We start from the raw sequence: 20,389 nt of genomic DNA, 5'->3' as shown, positions 1-20,389 counted from the left end.
ATGTGTTTGCGTTCCTTTCAATTTTCCTCTTGTGATTGAGTTCAGGTTTCAAAGAATTTGGGTCTGAATATATGCTGGGGATAAACCATCTTTTGGTCCTGGTTGAGACTTGGTTTATGACCCAATATATGATCTATTCTGGAGAAGGTTCCGTGTGCACTCGGAAAGAATGTGTATTCTGCTGCATTAGAGTGGAATGCTCTATATATATCTGTGAAGCCCAACTGTCATTCAAAGCCCCATGTTTCCTTGTTGATTTTCTGCTTCGAGGAACCATCCATTGCTGAAAATGGGGTGTTAAAGTCCTCTACTATTATTGCATTATTATCAATGTGTTTCTTTAATTTGGTTATTCACTGGTTTATATTATATAATTGGCTGCTGCCAAGTTAGGAGCATACATATTTGTAAATGTTGGATCATCTTGTTGGATACACCCTTTAATTAAGATATAGTGTCTCTCTTCATCCCTTACTACAATCTTTGGTTTAAAATCTAATTTGTCTGATATGAGGATTGCGACCCCAGATTTCTTTTGAGGACCAATTAGCATGATAAGGAGTTCTCCACCTCCTCCCTTTCAATCTGGAGGTGCCTTTAGATCTAAAATGAGTCTCTTGCACACAGCATATGGATGGGTCCTGCTTTTTTGTCCAATCTGATGCTCTATGTCTTTTGACTGGAGCATTTAGCCCATTTACATTCAAAGTAAACTATAAAAAGTTGAGTTTAGAACCATCTTATTACCTGTAAAGTCCCTGTTTCTATAGATTGTCTCTGTTTCTTTCTGGTGTATGTTACCTTTTGGGTGCTCTCTTTGCTTACAAGATCCCCCTTAATGTATCTGGCAGGGCCAGTTTAGTGATCACATATTATTTTAGTTTCTTTCTCTCCTGGAAGCTCTTTATCCCTCCTTCCATTCTTAGTGACAGCCTTGCTGGATGAAGACTTTTTGGCTGCATATTTTTTCTCATTTAGCACCCTGAATATACCACGCCAGCCCTTGCTGGCCTGCGAGGTCTCTGTGGAGAGGTCTAATGCCAGGCTAATGTTCTTACCCCAGTAGGTTAAGAACCTCTTGTCTCCAGCTGCTCTCAGGATTTTCTCTTTATCTCTGAGATGTGCAAGCTTCCCTATTACATATCAGAGTCTTGATCTATTTTTATGGATCTTGAGAGGGTCCTCTCTATCTCTTGGATTTGAATGCCTATTTCCCCAGATTAGTGAAGTCCTCAGCTACGATTTGCTCAAATATATCTTCTGGGCGCTCTCTCTCTCTCTCTCTCTCTCTCTCTCTCTCTCTCTCTTCTCCCTAAGGGACCTCAATAATCCTAATATTGTTTCATTTTATGGCATTATTGATTTCCCAAAGCCTCTCCTCATGGTCCATTTGTTGTTTTTGTCTTTTCCTCAGCTTCCTTCCTTCCATTAGCTTGTCTTCTAAGTCACTGACTCTGTATTTTGCATCAGTTACCCTAGCTGTTGGAGCATCCAATTTAGACTGCATCTCAGAGCATTTTTAATTTTAGCCAGATTAGATTTCATTTCTGCACTAAGAGATTCTCTAGTATCTTTTATGTTTTTTTTCAAGCCCAGCTAGTAACTTTATAATTGCTATCCTGAATTCCAGCTCTGACATCTTACTTATATCCATATTGATTAGATCTGTGGCAGAGTGTATTACCCCTGGTTCTTTTTTGTTGTTGTTGTGAATTCCTCCTTCTAGTCATTTTGCCGGGAAAGAATAGATGGGGAGAAGAGAGAATATAATCTCACAAAGTAGACAAAACAGGGTGATCTACTTGGTCCCAAGTATTTTTTGGTCTGTGTGTTAGAAGACACTAAACCTTAAATTGTGAAGAAAGCAAAACATATATATATATATATATATATATATATACACACACAATAAAATTGAATACAGGGAAAGGAAGCCAAAAATGAAGAATATATCTATAAAATGTAAATGTAAAAAAAAAGAAAGTTAAAAACAGACTTAAAGACAAAGAGTTGATAAACTAGATGAAAAGGGGGAAAAAAAAGAAATGGAAAAATTTAAACTGAAAGATAAGCGAATCATGAGAAAGAACCCCGTCAAGTTCTCTATACCGCTTTCCCCTAGGGCTGGAGTTTTGCAGTCCTGTTTGGTGAGAACTTGCTGTTCACCTTTCTTCCAGTTGGTCTTCTGGGGGTAGGGCCTACCCTGTTGATTCTCAGGTGTCTTTGCTGGATGGGGCTGCAGCGACCCTGGCCAGGAGCAGGCCTCACTGTGAGCCAAGGTTGTTCTGTGTGGCTTTTGCTCTCTGAAGGCTTTCCTGGCCTCTTTAGAGAATAAAAATAAAAATAGCCAGGCCCAGATCTGCAGCCCCGGGGCTGAAAGATCACAGTGTGTGACAACTGCAGACTCCCGTGGTCTACGCCCACTCCATCCCCTGGGGGAAGGCAGAGGGTTTCTGGATCCCCTCTTCTGCAGGCCTCCACACAGACAGCAGTCCCCCAGTGGGGCTGTGGTTTGCAGGTTAGGCCAGTTGAGCCAAGGGCACCCTCCTGGGCTTGCTGACCAAAACCAGTCTCCCCTCTCCAATGCTTGGGAACTTTGGTGGCCCAGGCAACCTTGATCTTTCCATGACTCCGGGGGTCTTGAGACTTCACTGACCCACCCAGGGTTCCCCCCGCTTCATTGTCCCTGAAGTTCAGGCAGGGACATCTCTCACTGGAGCAGACTTCCTGAAAGTTCTGATTTTGTGCTCCAGGGCCTATGTCACTTTCTGGTGGTCTGCTGATGCAGGCTCCCTCCGCCGGCGCCTCCTAGCCAGTGATCTTCCAGTATATCCCCTCAGTTTTGCTTCTCTGTACTCCTACCTTGCAAAAAGTGCTTGCTTTTCTCTTTGTAGAACTCCAGGTCTTCTCTTTTTACGTCTCAGGTTGAATTCATAAGTATTCAGGATGAGTTGGTAGTCACCTGGTAGTCAGTTCAGGGGACAAGATGAAACCAGGTCCCCTACTCTTCTGCCATTTTGCCTCCCTCCAATGTTTATTTAGATTTTTTAAATAACTTCCATTTCTTTCCTCATTATTTTTACATTTTCTCTTATAGTTCTGAGCATATGGAGAATATTATGATGGCTATTTCCATATATTTATCTACTAATTCCATAACGTCTGCTTTTTCTAATTTCTTTCTGCAGACTGGTTTTACTCTAATTAGGTGTCATATTTTCCTGCTCCTATGCATGCAGACAATTTTTTACTGGATGTTTCACGTTGTAGTTTTTACATCGTTAGGTATTAGATTTTCTTGTATTCCTATATAGGGTAGACTTTGTTCAGGCATGCAGTTAATTTGCTTAGGATCAGTTTAATCCTTTTAAGTCTTGCCTTTACTTTGGTCTGGAAGTGCCCAGAACAGTCTTTGGCCTAGGATTCATTTTGCTCATTACTATTGATGACTCTGGAAGATTCCACCCAAGTCCCTGAGCATCACAGCTTCTTTCCACTTTTCCCATCCCAGAACTTGTTCAGCCTCCTGTTTTCTGGTGGTTCTCTTAGTAGCTACCTGGAATCCTACCCAATATATAAAATGTCAGTATTTAGACAAAGATTCATATGTCAGATATAGAAAGCTGCTTTGTCCAAAATTCTCTTTTCTATTACCATTCTCCTCTCCTGGAAATTGCCTTTCAGCATAAGCTGGAACACTTAGAGGGCTTCTAAGATTTGTTTCACTTCCCTCAGATATCTCATTTCGAGGTTGCTTATAGGATCTAATATCTCAAAACAATTGTTTCATATGGTATGTCCTGTTTCCTAGTTGTTTATGGTGGGAAAATAAATTAAAAAACAGTTCTTTTTTTAACAGATTTATTTGAGAGAGACAGAGGTAGTGAGAGAGAGAGAGAGAGAGAGAGAGAGAGCAGAAGCAAGGAGGAGAGAGAGAAGCAGGCTGCCCGCTGCAATCATGACCTGAGCCAAAGGCAGGTGCTTAACTGGCTGAGCCACCCAGGTGCCCCTAAAACAGTTAATTCTTTATGAATGCAAGCACTGGTTGATATTTTTTATTATTATTGTTGGATTTCATGGATTGATATCACTTTTTTTTCTTTACTTCTATATTTATTTCTCTACTATGTTTTTGGTTTTATTTCCTTGGGAAAATGGCCTGTCGTTTATTTTATGACTTATTTTATTTTTACAAACTTATTTTAATTTTAAAGAACTTTTCTTGCTTTCTGTTTATCTCAATTATATATTTATGAAAATAACATCTTCTCAAGTATATCATAGTATATTGATAAAAAATTGAAGAGGTCTTCTTTTTCTTTAGGCACTTGTTGGTTTTTCGTTGGCTGTTTTAGGCCTCTTTTAACAGTTTGGTGATTCTTTGTTTTCTCTTCATGTTTAAGGATGGATAAAGATTGTATTGTGAGGCCTTTTCATATTGGGTACAGTGTGCAGTGGCTTATTTTGCTTAAAGTACGCACATAAAAAAAATCAGTCATTGTTTTATGGGACCATTAAATGCCAGAATGCAGGGATCTTTTCATTAGGGTACAAACATATACATTAGCTGTCCCAAGTCTCAATTCCTCAAGAGAAGAATCATTTTGGTGGGACAAGGAAGGATGTTGAAACTGTTTTTTCTGATTCTACTTTATCTATAAATGGTTATTATTGTGGACATAATTTTGAAACTATTCTTTTAAAGTAATGGTTAAGGAAAGAAACAACTGTAGTGAATCCATGGCCTTCAACAAAACTTTTCTGTGGTTTTATTTCCTCAACGGGTCAATGTTAGGTCTTGCAAGAACTTGTCTTTGAAACTGTTCAAAGACTGGGTAATAAAAATGACTTAGTTTGTTTTGCAAAACAAATACAGGATAGATAGATGAATGATAGATAGATGGTTGTTTATGGATTCAATGAGAAGGATGGATTTGAATGGGGTAAGAATCTGTGCCAGGTGGCTGAGTGATTTTTTTTCCCCCTTTTTCTTTCTTTCTTCTTCTTTCTTTCTTTCTTTCTTTCTTTCTTTCTTTCTTTCTTTCTTTCTTTCTCTTTCTTTCTTTCTTTCTTTCTTCTTTCTTTCTTCTTTCTTTCTTTCTTTCTTTTTCTTTCTTTCTCTTTCTTTTCTTTCTTTCTTTCTTTTTTTCTTTCTTTCTTCTTTCTTTCTTTTTTTTTTAGAAAGAATGAGAAAACATGTGCTCGTGCATGGAAGTAGGTGGGGAAGGGGCAAAGGGAGGGGGTGAGAGAGAGTTTTAAGCAGGTGGTGGTGGGGGAGCTCAATCTCACAACCCTGAGATCATGATCTGAGCCAAAATCAGGAGTCAGTCCCTTAACCAACAGCCACCCAAGTGTCCTAGTTGAATGACTTCTGTCCTGATCCAAATGAAAGAGTTAGTGGTTTGAAAAGACTGGAAAGTGGGGAACCCTGGGTGGCGCAACGGTTTAGCGCCTGCCTTTGGCCCAGGGCGCGATCCTGGAGACCCGGGATCGAGTCCCACATCGGGCTCCCAGTGTATGGAGCCTGCTTCTCCCTCTGCCTGTGTCTCTGGCTCTCTCTCTCTCTGTGTGACTATCATAAATAAATTTTAAAAATTAAAAAAAAAAATAAAAAAAAGATTGGAAAGTGGTATGAAAAGCTGAAAAAACAAAAATAAGTGGGTTCTTAAAACATTTAAGATATGGGGATGCCTGGGTGGCTCAGTGGTTGAGTCTCTGCCTTTGGCTCAGGGTGTGACCCTGGAGTCCTGGGATCAAGTCCCGCATTGGGCTCCCTGCATGGAGCCTGCTTCTCCCTCTGCCTGTATCTCTGCCTCTCTGTGTCTCTCATGAATAAATAAGTAAAATCTTAAAAAAAAAAAAGACATTTAAGATATGAAACAACCAGTACTTGATACTGGGCTAGATGGTAGGTGAGGGAAAAGGTGGTGCCACTAGTGATTTCTATGCTTCTAAGGTATAAATTGAATGGATATTGGAGCCAGTCACTTAGACAAACAAGAAATCATAAAAGAAGTATTCTTGAGGTGAATTCAACTGCTTTTGAGGCCAACTAAGAATGTGAGGAAGGTATTTATGGTCAGAGAGAGCAGAAAACATGCAGATTGGGGATAGAAACTTATTAGTTGCTTACACAGAGCTTTCCTAAAAGATATGGGCTTAGTGACACTTGCCAGGTGTTTAACAAAGTATGGTGAGAAGAGGAAGGCATCTGGGACTGAACCTTCAGAAATAAATGCAGCACTTAATGGTAAATAAAGGAGGGCGGCCCAGAGATAAGGAAAACGTATGGTAGAAGGAGGAAAAAGCAAACAAAACAAAGCCCCAGGCTAAGGAACGCTGTCTCGGGGAAGCCAAGGGGAAATATTATTCCAAAGAAGTAGAAATGTCAAAGGACTTGAGCATCACCGGAGTCCTAAAAGATGAGAATTGAAGTGTATTCAGTCGACCCCGTCCCTTAGAGATAAAGGGCTGATCCCTCCTGAACCACATAGTGCGGACTCCTGATTGCCCAGCATAATCATTCATCAAGCATCCTCGTACTTTTGAAAAGGAGTCCTGGTTTGTATGACAAATTACCGTTCACTTCACTTGGGGAGGTTGCATCGTGACTATTGACAATTCTGTTGGGGGGAGTGAGGGGGACACAAGTCAGACGGTCAAGGAATGGGGCATCCCTGGGAGATGAGGGGAAGCACAGTGATATTGAGCAACTCTGGGGAAAAAAACAAAAGAAGGTTCCTTATGAGAGGGAGGCAAAGGGTACGGTGCCTGGAGAGAGGCATGATGGGAGAGGTCTCTCTTGTGATTGTTGGTTTTGTCTTTTCTTAAATGAGACTGAATATGCGAGGTTGCTGTAAAGCGGGAGGGAAGGAGGCAACTGGGCCTGGAAAGACGGCTCTGCTTCCATGTGGGCAGGAGGCGGTGGGACGGTCCCTGGAGGGGGGGGGAGGCGGGAGAGGAGGGAGGGGAGGAGGAGAGGAGGCGGGAGAGGAGGGAGGGGAGGAGGGGGGAGGAGGGAGGGGAGGAGGAGAGGAGGCGGGAGAGGAGGGAGGGGAGGAGGGGGGAGAGGAGGGGGAAGGAGGGGGTAAGGAGGGGGAGAGGAGGGGGAAGGAGGGGGGAGAGGAGGGGGAAGGAGGGGGGAAGGAGGGGGAGAGGAGGGGTACGGAGGGGGTAAGGAGGCGGGAAGGAGGGGGAAGGAGGGGGGAGAGGAGGGGGAAGGAGGGAGGAGAGGAGGGGGGAAGGAGGCGGGAGGAGGGGGAAGGAGGGAGGAGAGGAGGGGGAAGGAGGAGGGAGGAGGGGGAAGAATGGAGGAGAGGAGGGGGTAAGGAAGCGGGAAGGAGGGGGAAGGAGGGGGGAGAGGAGGGGGAAGGAGGCGGGAGGAGGGGGAAGGAGGCGGGAGAGGAGGGGGAAGGAGGCGGGAGGAGGGAGGAGGCGGGAGAGGAGGGGGAAGGAGGGGGGAGAGGAGGGGGAAGGAGGCGGGAGAGGAGGAGGAGAGGAGGGGGGAGAGGAGGGGGTAAGGAGGGGGGAGGGGAGGGGGAAGGGGAGGGGGTAAGGAGGCGGGAAGGAGGGGGTAAGGAGGGGGGAGAGGAGGGGGAAGGAGGGAGGAGAGGAGGGGGAAGGAGGGAGGAGAGGAGGGGGTAAGGAGGGGGAGAGGAGGGGGTAAGGAAGCGGGAAGGAGGGGGAAGGAGGGGGGAGAGGAGGGGGAAGGAGGCGGGAGAGGAGGGGGTAAGGAGGGGGGAGAGGAGGGGGTAAGGAGGGGGCGAGGAGGGGGTGGAGGAGGCGGGAGAGGAGGGAGGGGAGGAGGCGGGAGAGGAGGGAGGAGAGGAGGGGGGAAGGAGGCGGGAGGCAGGAGCTCGTCCTCCGGGGACACGCAGTCGGGGCGCAGAGGGTGCGGATCCCGGGGGGTCGCAGCCCCAAACATGGCGAAGGGAGACGCGAAGAGGCTGAAATGCAGAAGGATGTGGCGCGGCCGCTGCGGGCCTCACGGGGCGTTCCCAGGCCTCCTCCCCGCGGCCTCGAACCGCCGCCCCCGGCTCTCTGGGCCTGTGTCCGTCTTGTCCAGAAATCTGGGGGGGTGTTGGGTTCTTTCTTTTTCTTCTTCCTTCCTTCCTTTTCTTCTTTCTTTCTTTTTTCTTTCTTTCTTTCTTTTTCTTTCTTTTTCTTTCTTTCTTTTCTTTCTCTTTGTTGTTTTGGGGGAGAGGAGGCAGGTGTGAGGGCTCAGCGAGGACAGCCTCGGGGTCAGGCTCAGGGCCGGGGCCGCGAGGAGCCCACGCGCTCGGCTAAGGCAGTTTTCAATGGTTTTTCAAAGAAAGTCAGGTTGGGAGGACTCCGTCAAGAAGATGTATGGCGGGGGGAAAAGAGAGAGAGAGAGAGAGACACGTGCAAGCGTGCGTGGAGGGCGTGGTTGGGTTGGCGGCCGGGGCGGGAGGAGGGGAAGGGAGGTCAGGGGGGCACGACCCCCCCTCCCCCACCCCACCCCCCGGCCCGGGCACCGGCGAGCCCCGCGGGGAGGAGGGGCAGGAGGGAGGCCGCCGGGGCATGCGGGGGAGGGCGCGGCCCGGGCGGAGCGAGCAGGAGGCTCCTGCAGCGGCTCCTGCAGCGGTTCCTGCAGCGGCTCCTGCAGCGGCTCCTGCAGCGGCTCCTGCAGCGGTTCCTGCAGCGGCTCCTGCAGCGGCTCCTGCAGCGGTTCCTGCAGCGGTTCCTGCAGCGGCTCCTGCAGCGGTTCCTGCACGCGGCTCCTGCAGCGGCTCCTGCACGCGGCTCCTGCAGCGGCTCCTGCAGCGGCTCCTGCAGCGGCTCCTGCACGCGGCTCCTGCAGCGGTTCCTGCAGCGGCTCCTGCACGCGGCTCCTGCAGCGGCTCCTGCAGCGGCTCCTGCAGCGGCTCCTGCACGCGGCTCCTGCACGCGGCTCCTGCACGCGGCTCCTGCAGCGGTTCCTGCAGCGGTTCCTGCAGCGGCTCCTGCAGCGGTTCCTGAACGCGGCTCCTGCAGCGGCTCCTGCACGCGGCTCCTGCAGCGGCTCCTGCAGCGGCTCCTGCACGCGGCTCCTGCAGCGGCTCCTGCAGCGGCTCCTGCACGCGGCTCCTGCAGCGGCTCCTGCAGCGGCTCCTGCACGCGGCTCCTGCAGCGGCTCCTGCAGCGGCTCCTGCACGCGGCTCCTGCACGCGGCTCCTGCACGCGGCTCTCGGGGAACCGGGGCGGGCCCGTAAGCTCCCGGGGGCGGAGACCGAAGGGACCCGGGAGGCCGAGCACACGCCTGTGCGACGCCCCGCCCTGCCCCCGGGCCGGACACGCAGGACCTGCCCCGAGGGCGCCACGGTGCGCGGGCTCATGCACGTCCTTTCCTGGGCCCCACGGCCGCGACCCCGGTTGCCGCCTCTCGCCTGTGCCGTGGGGCCTCCCCGACCGGGCTCGGCGCTGCCCCCGGGTGTCTGCAGCCCTGGCTCCCGCCCTGCTGGGCCTGGCCTCGCCGCTGCTCGCGGGGCGCACAGGGACGTGACCGCAGAGTCGCTGCAAGCGCCGGTCCATTGCGTGGGAAAGGGACACCCGGAGACTCGGGAAGAAGAGCTCAAGGGCCCCTCAAGCCCGCGGATGGAACAGGTCATTCACTTCTTCGTTCATGGGGCCCAGAGGCCGGGGTCGCTGTGGACCCTGTGCAACCCCCTCCCCGCCACCCCCCATAGTGCTGGGGCCCCCAGCACACGGTTTGCAGTCTCTGGAGCCGGGGCTGCACTTGCGCTGCGTGTGCCCGGGACAGGCCTGGCAGGGGGTGCAGGTCTAGAAGGCACAGAGGGGGCAGAGGGTGTGCGGCCTCCTGGATGTCACAGCAACGAGCGGGCTCTTCGGCCCCGGCGGACAGCTCAGCGGCCTGTGGCCCCCGGGGGATGGCAGACGCCCCCCTCCTGCTCCTCCAGCCCAGCTGCTGCGGCACCTGCAGACCTTGGACACCTGAGCCCGGCCCGTGGGGGAGGAAGGCGTGGGGAGCCTCTAGGGTGTCAGGAGGCCGGCGACAGGCCTCTTACCTCATGAATAGCTTGGCAGGAGAGAGGGGGGACTGTGCTGCTACCAGGGTCATTTAGAAGCTGGTTGGCACAGTGGTTAGAAGTGTGGGTTCCAGGGTCAGAGGGTTTTTTTTTTCTTTTTTAATTTTATTTATTTATTCATGAGAATACACAGAGAAGGGAGAGAGAGAGAGGCAGAGACGCAGGCAGAGGGAGAAGCAGGCTCCACGCCGGGAGCCCGACGTGGGACTCGATCCCGGGTCTCCAGGGTCAAACCCGGGACTGAAGGTAGACACTCAACAGCTGAGCCCCCCAGGGGTCCCCAAGATCACACTATCTTATTGGGACTTTACGTTACTTTGAGGATTTTATTTTCAATCCAGGACGCTGGCAGGTGCCCCGTAACAAACACCGACATCGGCCACCCAAGGGGATGGGGAGGCTGTAAAGTGCCCACAACGACCTAGGCCTGGCCCCGCTGTTTTGTCACAGCGCTTAGATGGGGGCTTGGGTGAGGCACGAGGCATGGGCCCCGGCCGTCTGCAGCACCTGCGCCCACCTACCACCGCACGTTCCAGGACGGAGCGGTGTCTCGGTCTGTAGTTTCCTGCTCTGAGCACACACACGTGCCCATGACTAACACACAACCCCGTCACCGCAATCTCACCTCCTGGGTACAATAACAGATTATTCTGCACATTATTTTTTTCTGGGTTTTTGTATCTGCGGTGCGTGGAAGCCCCCGTAAAGGGAGGCTTTTGGAGAAAATCTCATCCTGCCTGTTAGCCGTCACAGAGGCGCACTGGGCCGGGTCTGGAGCGTGCATGGAGGCCGCCCTGCAGCTGACTGCTGCCTCAGCTTCCCCGCAGTGACCACGCGTGGGAACCTCTGGATCCATGTGGTTGTCAAACTATGGCATTAGAGCCCGGGAAGGTCTTGGAGGGAAACCCACCCTCGGTGCCCAGCTGGGGCTCTAGCACCCGGCCTCTACCGAGCCTCCCCAAGGTTTCCACCAGGCCTCCACCCAAGCTTCCCCCCAGCTTCCACCAGGACTCCACCAGGCCTCTATCTGGGCCTCCACTGGGCCTCCCCCCGGCCTCACCCCCAGGCTCCCCTCCCCCGTCCCCCGCCTCCCATCAGCCTCCCCCTTGGACTCCACCTGGCCTCTACCCAGGCTCCCCCGGCCTCTCCCCTGGGCCTCCACCCAGCCTCCCCCCAGCCTCCCCCTGACCTTCCCCTGGCCTCCCCCAGGGCTCCACCTGGCCTCCCCCAGGGCTCCACCTGGCCTCCCCTCCACCAGCCTCCACTGGGCCTCCCCCCTGCTGGCCTCCCCCTGGGACTCCTCCCAGCCTCCCCCTGGCCTCCTCCCAGTCCTCCCCCTGGCCTCCCCATGGCCTCGGCCTCCCCCAGCCTCCAGCCGGCTTTTCATACACATTGGACGCCTGAAGGAGAGAACCTGCATCCCGAGGACCCAGAACACTGTGTCAGAAATAACTGGCGGCCCTTTTGGAGCTCCTTTGAGGAAACCAAAGTCTTGAGTGTGGGAGTTGATGGAACCACTGTGGCTTGATGATTCCCCTGGCACCACCCGCACACCCGCCGGGCCCATGCGAGAACCAGCAGTTTGAGAAAAGGAGGGGCAGCAGAGGGAGGCTGGCAAACCTTAGCGGCTGTCGTGGAGCCGGGCTCCTTGCTCTTCGGGTGACACGCGTCGCCTAGAGGCGTCCGTGGGTAACACGCTGGCACTCAGCTTGCATATTTGAAAGGCTCCATGTCTTGTCGCAACAGAGCACAGGAGAGCAATGGTTTTCACCTGTATTTAATATTTTTAAATGGGTGTTTCCAACATTACCGTTTCACGGCACATCCTCGTATTTTTGAACCAGACCGTATTTCTTCAAAGGTGCCTTTATTCCATAGGACTGTGTTTTCAATCATGTGCAAATATTCAAGCAACTGCAGTGTAAAATATTCACTCATATTCTTAATGGATATAGTACGCCAACCCATTTTTTGTCCCTCCGGATCACAATGTACTTTCTTAAGTAAGCGGCGTATTGAGTCATGGGACTAATACATTAAAAAGTCGTAACATAAATTGAGATCGTGCAATAGGCTAAGTATAGGGAGCACTAAATTCACGGTGGGCACCTATACATTATAGAAATGAGATATTCACCCCTACGTAGTAATTAGAAAAAACCCACAGACACGTGTCTTTAAATCAATGTCATTAAAAATCAATCGCAGCAAAGACAACGACCATGAAATTTCCCTATGAAGAAAAGATTTCTGAATCACAGATGGTAATCGGATTATTTCGAACAATATTCAATACTGTACTAGTTTAGTGCAATTTAGTAATTGGGATACCTCCTGAGAGAGACGTTTTTAAATCAAAGCAAATTTACTTGGAGAGCTCGTCCTCCAAATTTATCCCAAGTTAACTTATAGATCTTCCCCTGCTCATCACCATTCTTAAAGGCCGTATGTATATATATATATTTTACTGTTATACAATTGAGAAATTTTATTTAGTACAATGTTTTACGATATCAAAATGTTGCCACACTGAAGACATGATTAAAAATGCATGGTATATATTAACATTTTAAACACATATATGGAACTATTATCAAAATGATGTGCTGGTTTTTCCAGACGTCTATAAAACCAAACTAGCCCTTCAAAGTGTCCTACAAATCTTTTTTTTTTTTTCCTTTTCTGAATACAATCTATTCATATTCTCCAAGTAGCAAGTTAAAATGTGTGGGATCTATTTGCCACTGAACCTTTCTGTGTGAAATGTAAACACTAACTCACCTAATAGAGTCCTAGCTCAGCTTCTAAATGGAATTATTTATAACATCTTTGGAATATAATTACATGGGCTACGCTTAACCATCTGGGCATTTTGCTTCCTGCAGACAGTGTGCAATGGTCTAGTAAAATTGTTTGTTTGCTTGTTTGTGTGCTTGTTTCTTGTTAGGCAGATAGGATAAAACTGTCTTTGTCATCACACGCTTTTCTGACTTTCAGGGTAAGGGAGTCCATATGCAGCAGCTTGATATAAAGATAAAGAAATGGTAATTATTAATACGAGCAAAACAGTGCTGGATCTATAACGAAAGTATGATTCGACAAGGGCTGAGGATTTCAAAAGGCAAAACGCACGCCCGGGGTAGCGTTCATCCGCACAGGAACGTACTGGGTAAAGATTCTTTGGAGGGAGAATGATAGACTTACTGAGCAGACCAGATAATTAAATAATTACACATTGTGATTGAAAAATATATGTAGTTCATTAAAACAGGGACTCTGACTCCACTTCTCTAGCTAAGCTTCTATTCAGATGCCAGCTTGGTACTTTAATTAGAACAAAAGACCGACATTAACTTCCATGCAACATAATAATTCATAATAATGATCGTATATTAATCTCTTGAGCTTGCTGGGTACAGCACGTGACATGTGGCATAGCACGGGCACCTGTGCGGTTCCCTGGGGACTGAGGTGGCGCGTGGTAATTAGCCCCTGGGAAATAAAGTCTGTTTCCTTCTGGGAAAAGCTACCTCAGTGCTTCCTGGCTTATGACATCAAAAGAAGTCGAGGGAACACTCTTGGGCTCCGTCTATACTCACGAAACCCCTGTCTAGCGGTAGGCACCCAACCGACGGCTGCTGAATGAGTTCTTGACAGAACCCAGCTTAAGAAATTAGAGCAGCCACGCCTTCCCTTGGCTTCGATGGTTGGAGTTGGGCCGAAAACGTGAAAAATCACCATTTTGGTTGCAGAAAATCATCGAAACACAAGATGACCCAACCAGAAGCATAGTAATATTAGAAGCGGCTCCTTTTTCTAGAATGCTGAGAGTTGCCTCAATGTAATCCTCTGCTTTGTACATTTAGATACGATCTGAATATGCGATTATAAACGTCTTTAAGAACTATGTCATCTCAAAAAATAAAGAAAGAAAGAACTATGTCATCTCCTAATAAGCGGGGTCTCGAGATGCTTGGCGGGCCCGGGGATGCTCACGGCACTTCAGAGTCTAGCTTCAAAGGATAATGGAAAGGACCTATGATTAACAGATAAATATAGAGATGTAAAGATTCTAAAACTGCTTTCTTTGGGGAAAAAAGAAAAAGGCTAAAAGAAAGAGGAAGCAGAAAATGGAGCAGAGGGGATCCCTGGATGGCTCAGCAGTTTAACGCCTGCCTTCAGCCCAGGGCGTGATCCTGGAGACCCGAGATCGAGTCCTGCGTCAGGCTCCCCTGCATGGAGCCTGCTTCTCCCTCTGCCTCTCTCTCTCTCTCTCTCTCTCTCTCTCTCTGTCTCTCATGAATAAATAAATACAATCTTAAAAAAAAAAAAAAGAAAATGGAGTGGAGATGGTGATGACTGGAAAGGGTGACAGTTTACTGATTTCTTTGGCAACCGTCCTTTCAGATTCTTGTCACCAGTAATTTTGAATTGCATAAAACAAACCCACTTAACTGAAAAGTATTTGCACTTGAGGGGGTGCTTAGAACTCTTTCGGGATAGCAGATTCTGAGGCGCCGTTAAGCCAGCAGTTTGCCCGTACGTAGGAAATGCAGATTCACCAGCAGCCAGTTTGTTTTTGTTTCACGCTCACAGCTCGCTTAGCCTTCCCTCGGGTGCGTCCATGATCTTGTGATGAAGCAGTTATGTGGCTGATACGTTTATTGGAATACGTGGGTCCATTTCCCTGCCGTTCAACACGTGGATTGGCAGTTTAAAATAATTATTGTCTACTGGGAGAATGGGTGGCTAAGGCACATTTAATAGCCTATTAAACCAATGAGGTGACAATGTGCCACCCTCAGAGAAAGCTTAATTTTGGGAGTGATTGCACAGCCCACAGGACGTCTCTTGGGAACGTTTTGGCTAGGTCTGTCAATTATCGTGCAAATAATTGTAGCTTTTCATTTGAGGTGAAGGTGCTGATTCGCTATTAAGCAGATGGTAACAGATCACTATTTTCTGTGCACCTATTTTTTCAACGGGGAAACCCACTGTTTGCCACATATATCTTTATTTTAAAAAGTCATATAGGGGGTGCTGGGTGGCTCAGCGGTTGAGCGCCTGCCTTCAGCTCAGGTCGTGACACCGGGGTCCCGGGATCGAGTCCCACACCTGGCTACCCGCAGGGAGCCTGCTTCTCCCTCTGCCTGTGTCTGCCTCTCTCTCTCTCTCTGTGTTGTCTCTCATGAATAAATAAATAAAATCTTAAAAACAAAATAGTCAATTAGTTTTTCTGAATCTTTAATTATTGTAAATCCCTGCACCTGCTCTTTTATTCGGTGAAATTATACAGGCATTTGGAGGGGGAGATTGTGAAATATGTGGCTTCTCATCCCTTTTGTTTTTACGATTTTATTAATTTAATTGAGAGAGAGAAAGAAAGAGAGCACAAGCGTGGGGAGCAGGAGGCAGAGGGAGAAGCAGACTCCCCGCTGAACGGGGAGCCCAACGTGGGGCTTGATCCCGGGACCTTGAGGTCATGACCTGAGCCGAAGGCAGACACCCAACCAACTGAGCCTCCCAGGCGTCCCCCCACCGTCTCTTTTCATGTTGCTTCATCTGGTTACCATGACATTTTAGACTAGTACATTTAATTTTGATGCTTTTATAGTTACTTTCTAATTTATCTACACATGCTCACCATTGCTCGGGCGGGCAAACGTCGTAATGAATGATGTCATTTGTTTCTTCAACTTCGTTAATTACACCAGTCAAGTGGCAGGCCACACAGTCTGATCAGTTGTGCAGAAATACATGAAAATCTTCGGTGACGTGACTTTCTATAATCAAAAGGTTCTCCGCATGTTTTCTGCAGCACTCCGTGTGAGGACCACAGGACTGCAGAACACCCGGCCCAGCAGAGAGACACCCCAGCCATTTTCATTAGCTTTGGGATTTTGGACAAGTCGCCCAACCAAATTCTTCATCTTTAAAATGGGTTGTTGTGGGGGTTCAACAGAAGGAACAAACATGTGAAACACTATGTAGTACTGCCCGGCATGTACCGTGTAGGCAGCTGTGAGCTGTCCCCGTGTCCTTTTTTGACGCGATGGTTTCTCTCTCTCTCTTTTTTTTTAATGGTGCCATTTAATAGCAAAGTGTTAGGTCCTTTCTGTTATTGTGGCCTTTTTTTTATTTTTAAATATTTTATTTATTTGACAGAGAAAGAGAGAGAGAGAGAGAGACAGAGACCAAAGCAGTGGGAGCAGCAGGCAGAGGGAGAGGGAGAGGCAGGCTCCCTGCGTGATGTGGGACTCGATCCCAGGACCCCGGGATCAGGACCTGAGCTGAAGGCAGACACTTAACCAACCGAGCCACCGAGGCATCCCTGTGACTCTTTATTTAGATCTATTACCATGTAATGTTTTCTCAGGACCCAGGATTAGCATAGATTGGAAAATCTTAAACTTCATCGCATTTAGGTATTATCTGGGCGATCTTGCTAAAAACGAACATTCCTAGGCCTCGCTCCTCCAGATCCACATTCTGGGAAACACTGACTGCTGGTTTAATGTAGAGCTAAGACGTCCTCTCATGAAAGCATTTTGCTCAACGCCCTCCTTCCTGACTTGCGGTGTCAAGTAGAGACTCTCCCCACTTCTCCCAATGCCGAGTCTTGGTGTCCTTTTCCTGGATTCCCCGGGATAGACAGTTTCGTTTGTCCTGGGTAGTCCGAGAATGAGCTAGTCCTTGATTAAAATCCATGCTTCCACCCCCTCTGGCATCCGGTCGAATGGCTAATCAAATGCCCTGGAAAGGATCACAGGTAACCCTGGCACCTCAGGGAGAGACGTGGGCATGTTGCACGAGGAAGCAGAAAAGCTTAAATTCCAGGGCTTTTAGTTTAGTGTCTTTGCCACTAACTCAGCATGTGACCATAACCATGTCGCTGACCATTTTGGCTTCATTTACTGCATCTGGGGGAGTGTTGACGCTTGACCTCAAAGAATGGAACTTTCTTAAGGCTTAGTCCAGAATGGCTCTTAGGCTTTCTTTTGACCATACAACCTCTGCTTTTCCACAGAGGGCAACGGCTCACGTATACCCTTCCTGAGCCCAAATTTAAGTGGTGAACATCTGCCACATTTTCTTGGGAGAATAACCATTTGTGATTCATTACGCCCTGGCGCAGTTCCATGTACGAAGGAGTGTGAGAAGTACCAGGCACCCAGAGATCTCGACAATAATCTCAACCTACCATCAATTCACCAAAAACACTTGTTCTTAACTTGCATAGGATTTTATTTGCTTGGATTTGTTAGGGGGGAAAATTGAAATGTTGTAAATCTGGAGGAACACCATAGCAGCGATGTTCTAGGCAAGAGGTTTACCGCAGTCAAAGATCTGAAACAGCATCTATAGAATTAGTGGACATCTGTTTTAATTACAATTTGTTTTCTTTACATAATTTCTTAAATAGACTAATAAAAACATATTAGTATATAGTTACCTTTAGTTGTTTTTTTTTTTTTTCCACATAGCAAATACCAATATAATCTAGAAGGGAGCATCAATAATTTGAGATTTTTATCTATGCCATGAGGTTTAGGCCATGTTTAAGCAAAAATGAACAAACATATATTTTGTGCTCTCGACAGTCTTACAGACTAAGTAAGGGAATGGGCTTACTTAGGATTTCGTTTGAAGATGATGAACTACCAAACTGATAATTATTTGGTTTTGCTTGTTTTAAATTGAGCTTCAACTCCAAAATGTTGTTTGCTTTAACTTCGGCTCTAAACAAAGAACTGGAAGGAACACACCGAAGCTTGATTAAATATGGAAGATTCTTTGGCAGAAGCATTCCCTTATTTGGCCCCAAACACGTTTGTATATGTCTTCCCACCTCTGTTCTGCTATTGATTTTTGTCCAGCAAAAGAGAGCACTGCTGGTAAGGCACCGCGAGGCTGCTCCGCTGGGGCGCTCCCTGTAGGCATCCTTCAACACGGGAAATACTCTCAAACAAGTACATCGGTTCTAAAAAAATGTTGTAAGGTAGTCTCACGTGTCGCTCAAACACGCGCACACAGGCGTTTCACATGAAAGTGGATTTCTGCTTCTATTACCCAGCTAATGGCACCATTTGTCCTCTTTGCCTTGAGCATATCAACATTTACTTGTGGTAGGAACAGCTGAGTGGGTTCAAGCTCATCCATAAACACGGGAGGCCCTGACACGCTGCTCGGGAGGTGTGTCTAAAAAGAGAAGTGTGTTTGAGGGTTGTGTTAGGTAGAGACAATGACATAAAATATACCGAGGATGCGTTTCCTAAGGGGAGTTGGTTTATTCAATGCCAGAAGAACATTTTCTAAGGATAAGCTCAAAGTTTAAACTGTCACCTACTAGAATTTTAGGCTTTGGGGGGAAATGTAGTGGATTCTGGGGCCGTTTCATGACAACGTCAATATGAAGGACTTCATTTTCCACATGAGAGAATAGCTGAATTGTGGGAAAGACACACTCTTACAGGAACACTGCATTTTCCGCATAAAATTAGAAGCATGAATATTTGCTGCCCTTTCATCCCAGTCACAATGAAGGCTAAAGAAGGAAAAAAAAAATATATCAAAAGTTTCTTCACAGAATTAAGAAGTTTTTCATTGATCAAACAACTCTTTCTTTCGTTGTAAGTCCTTTTGTCAGAGGCAGAAATAGCGATTTGATGCTTTCTAAGATAGTTTGGGTTTTCAAAGAGAAACTTTGCTACTTTCCTGTGGAAATTACATGGTATTCTGTTAAAACCGCCCTACAGAAAGGAGTTTCGGAAAAGACATAAGAAGGAAGAGCGATGCAAAATGCTCTCATTTTAGAGTAGCTGGGTTTCAGTGCTTCCAACAGAACCAACAGAAGAAGAAATCAGAAATATTTTCTCCCTCGTAAGACATATATCACTCCTGAAATTTTTACAAAATCAACTGAGGCAAATTAGGGGTTTCAAAGCTAGTCACCTTATAAGTTGTTAGGAAAAAATTTGCATTTAAATTGCTCTGTGCAGCTACTTTGAGATTTTCCCCTGGAATGTTTATGGCTCTTTTTTTTTTTTTCATTAATACTTAAAAAATACAATTTCATAACCAGTGTATTACTACATCTAGTTGTATTACGAACAGGCACTTCATTTCATAAAATAGAAACATTCAAAGTGGTTTTGGTCGACCGATCACTCGGTCGGAATACTTGAATTCTTCATATTGAATACTTACTAGTGAAGTTAATCTGAAACCATATCAACTCTCCATTTCTGTTACAGAAACTAGGTCATTAGTAGCTGTAACATAAGGAATAACTTCCATTCCTATATGTTCTATCCCTAGGAGTGAAGATTGTCCAGCACTTCTTGGAACTTTTCCCCCCAAAATATTTTATATATATAAAAATACAGCAGATTTCTTTTTAATAGATAAATCTTGAGTATTATTTCAATAACTCACTTTTACATATTCCAGAGATGTAGATATAAGAAAATATTAAATGTGCAAAATGCTCTTTTATATGTACATTTGAAAATACGATGTAATAATAGCTTTAGACTTGTATAAAAAGTCATTGGGGGGGAAAGTCTTCAATGTCAGAAAATCCGGTTAGATTAGAGCTTTTGCTTGAGGAATTGTAAACAAACTTTTTAAAATGCTGAGAGTTTTCTCAGTTCTTTCCAACCAAGACACTCTCGAACACATCAAGTCCTGCTTTGAAGTAAACCTGAGCTGAATTAATGCTGTTCAACACCTCTGACAGGGCTTCTTGAAGGGTCTCATTTGATGCGAGTAACTTGCAGTGCTCCCGCGCCCCCAGGAGTATTGCAAACTGGCTTGTCTTCTCATCAGGGTGGTACAGGATATTTCTGGAAAGAAATAAGGAATGTGTAAATGTCTTAAACACAACGCTATTTTCGTATCAACCGTCGTAATAAATATCTCCAAGCAACAGTGGTATTTGAAGTAAATCAAGAAACTACAAAAACACAGTATCATTTTTCAGCCTCTCGTGAATTAATGGATATACGCATTGATCATCAAGTTTCCCATAGTGACGCGAGATCGACATTGTGTGCCCCCTCATGGAAGTATACAACACTCTTTATGAGCTAGAATAATAGTTTTGCTAAAAATGTTGAATCTGTATCTGATGAATCTTCTAAATCTAATTGCCAATAAACACGACAGACAAATACCTTAAAGGATGTAATGATGTGTCATTAGCAAATGCAAACGGAGGGGTGGGGGCGGGGAGGAGAACTCTGTAGCACAAATGATCCATCTCATTCAACAAATAAATTGCAATAAAAAAAAAAAAAAAGTGAAGGAAAAACCTCCAGACTAGGGTTTGTCGACCTCAGGCT

General features: G+C 47.0%; 1 protein-coding gene across 2 annotated transcripts in view; it reads right to left on the bottom strand.

Annotated features, from left to right (window-relative positions):
- Nucleotides 1-14,353: 14,353 nt before the first annotated feature.
- Nucleotides 14,354-20,389, bottom strand: part of NAALADL2 (N-acetylated alpha-linked acidic dipeptidase like 2) — an 880,849-nt gene continuing 874,813 nt past the window's right edge. For both annotated transcript variants that reach the window (XM_055308319.1, XM_055308320.1), the window contains exon 14: nucleotides 14,354-19,891. In XM_055308319.1, coding sequence (XP_055164294.1) covers nucleotides 19,693-19,891 — 199 coding nt within the window. In that variant the 3' untranslated portion in view covers nucleotides 14,354-19,692. The remainder of the gene's footprint in view (nucleotides 19,892-20,389) is intronic.

Source organism: Nyctereutes procyonoides, unplaced genomic scaffold (assembly GCF_905146905.1).
Source record: "Nyctereutes procyonoides isolate TBG_1078 unplaced genomic scaffold, NYPRO_anot_genome, whole genome shotgun sequence".
Classification (NCBI taxonomy): domain Eukaryota; kingdom Metazoa; phylum Chordata; class Mammalia; order Carnivora; family Canidae; genus Nyctereutes; species Nyctereutes procyonoides.
This window is presented reverse-complemented; position numbering and strand designations above follow the sequence as displayed.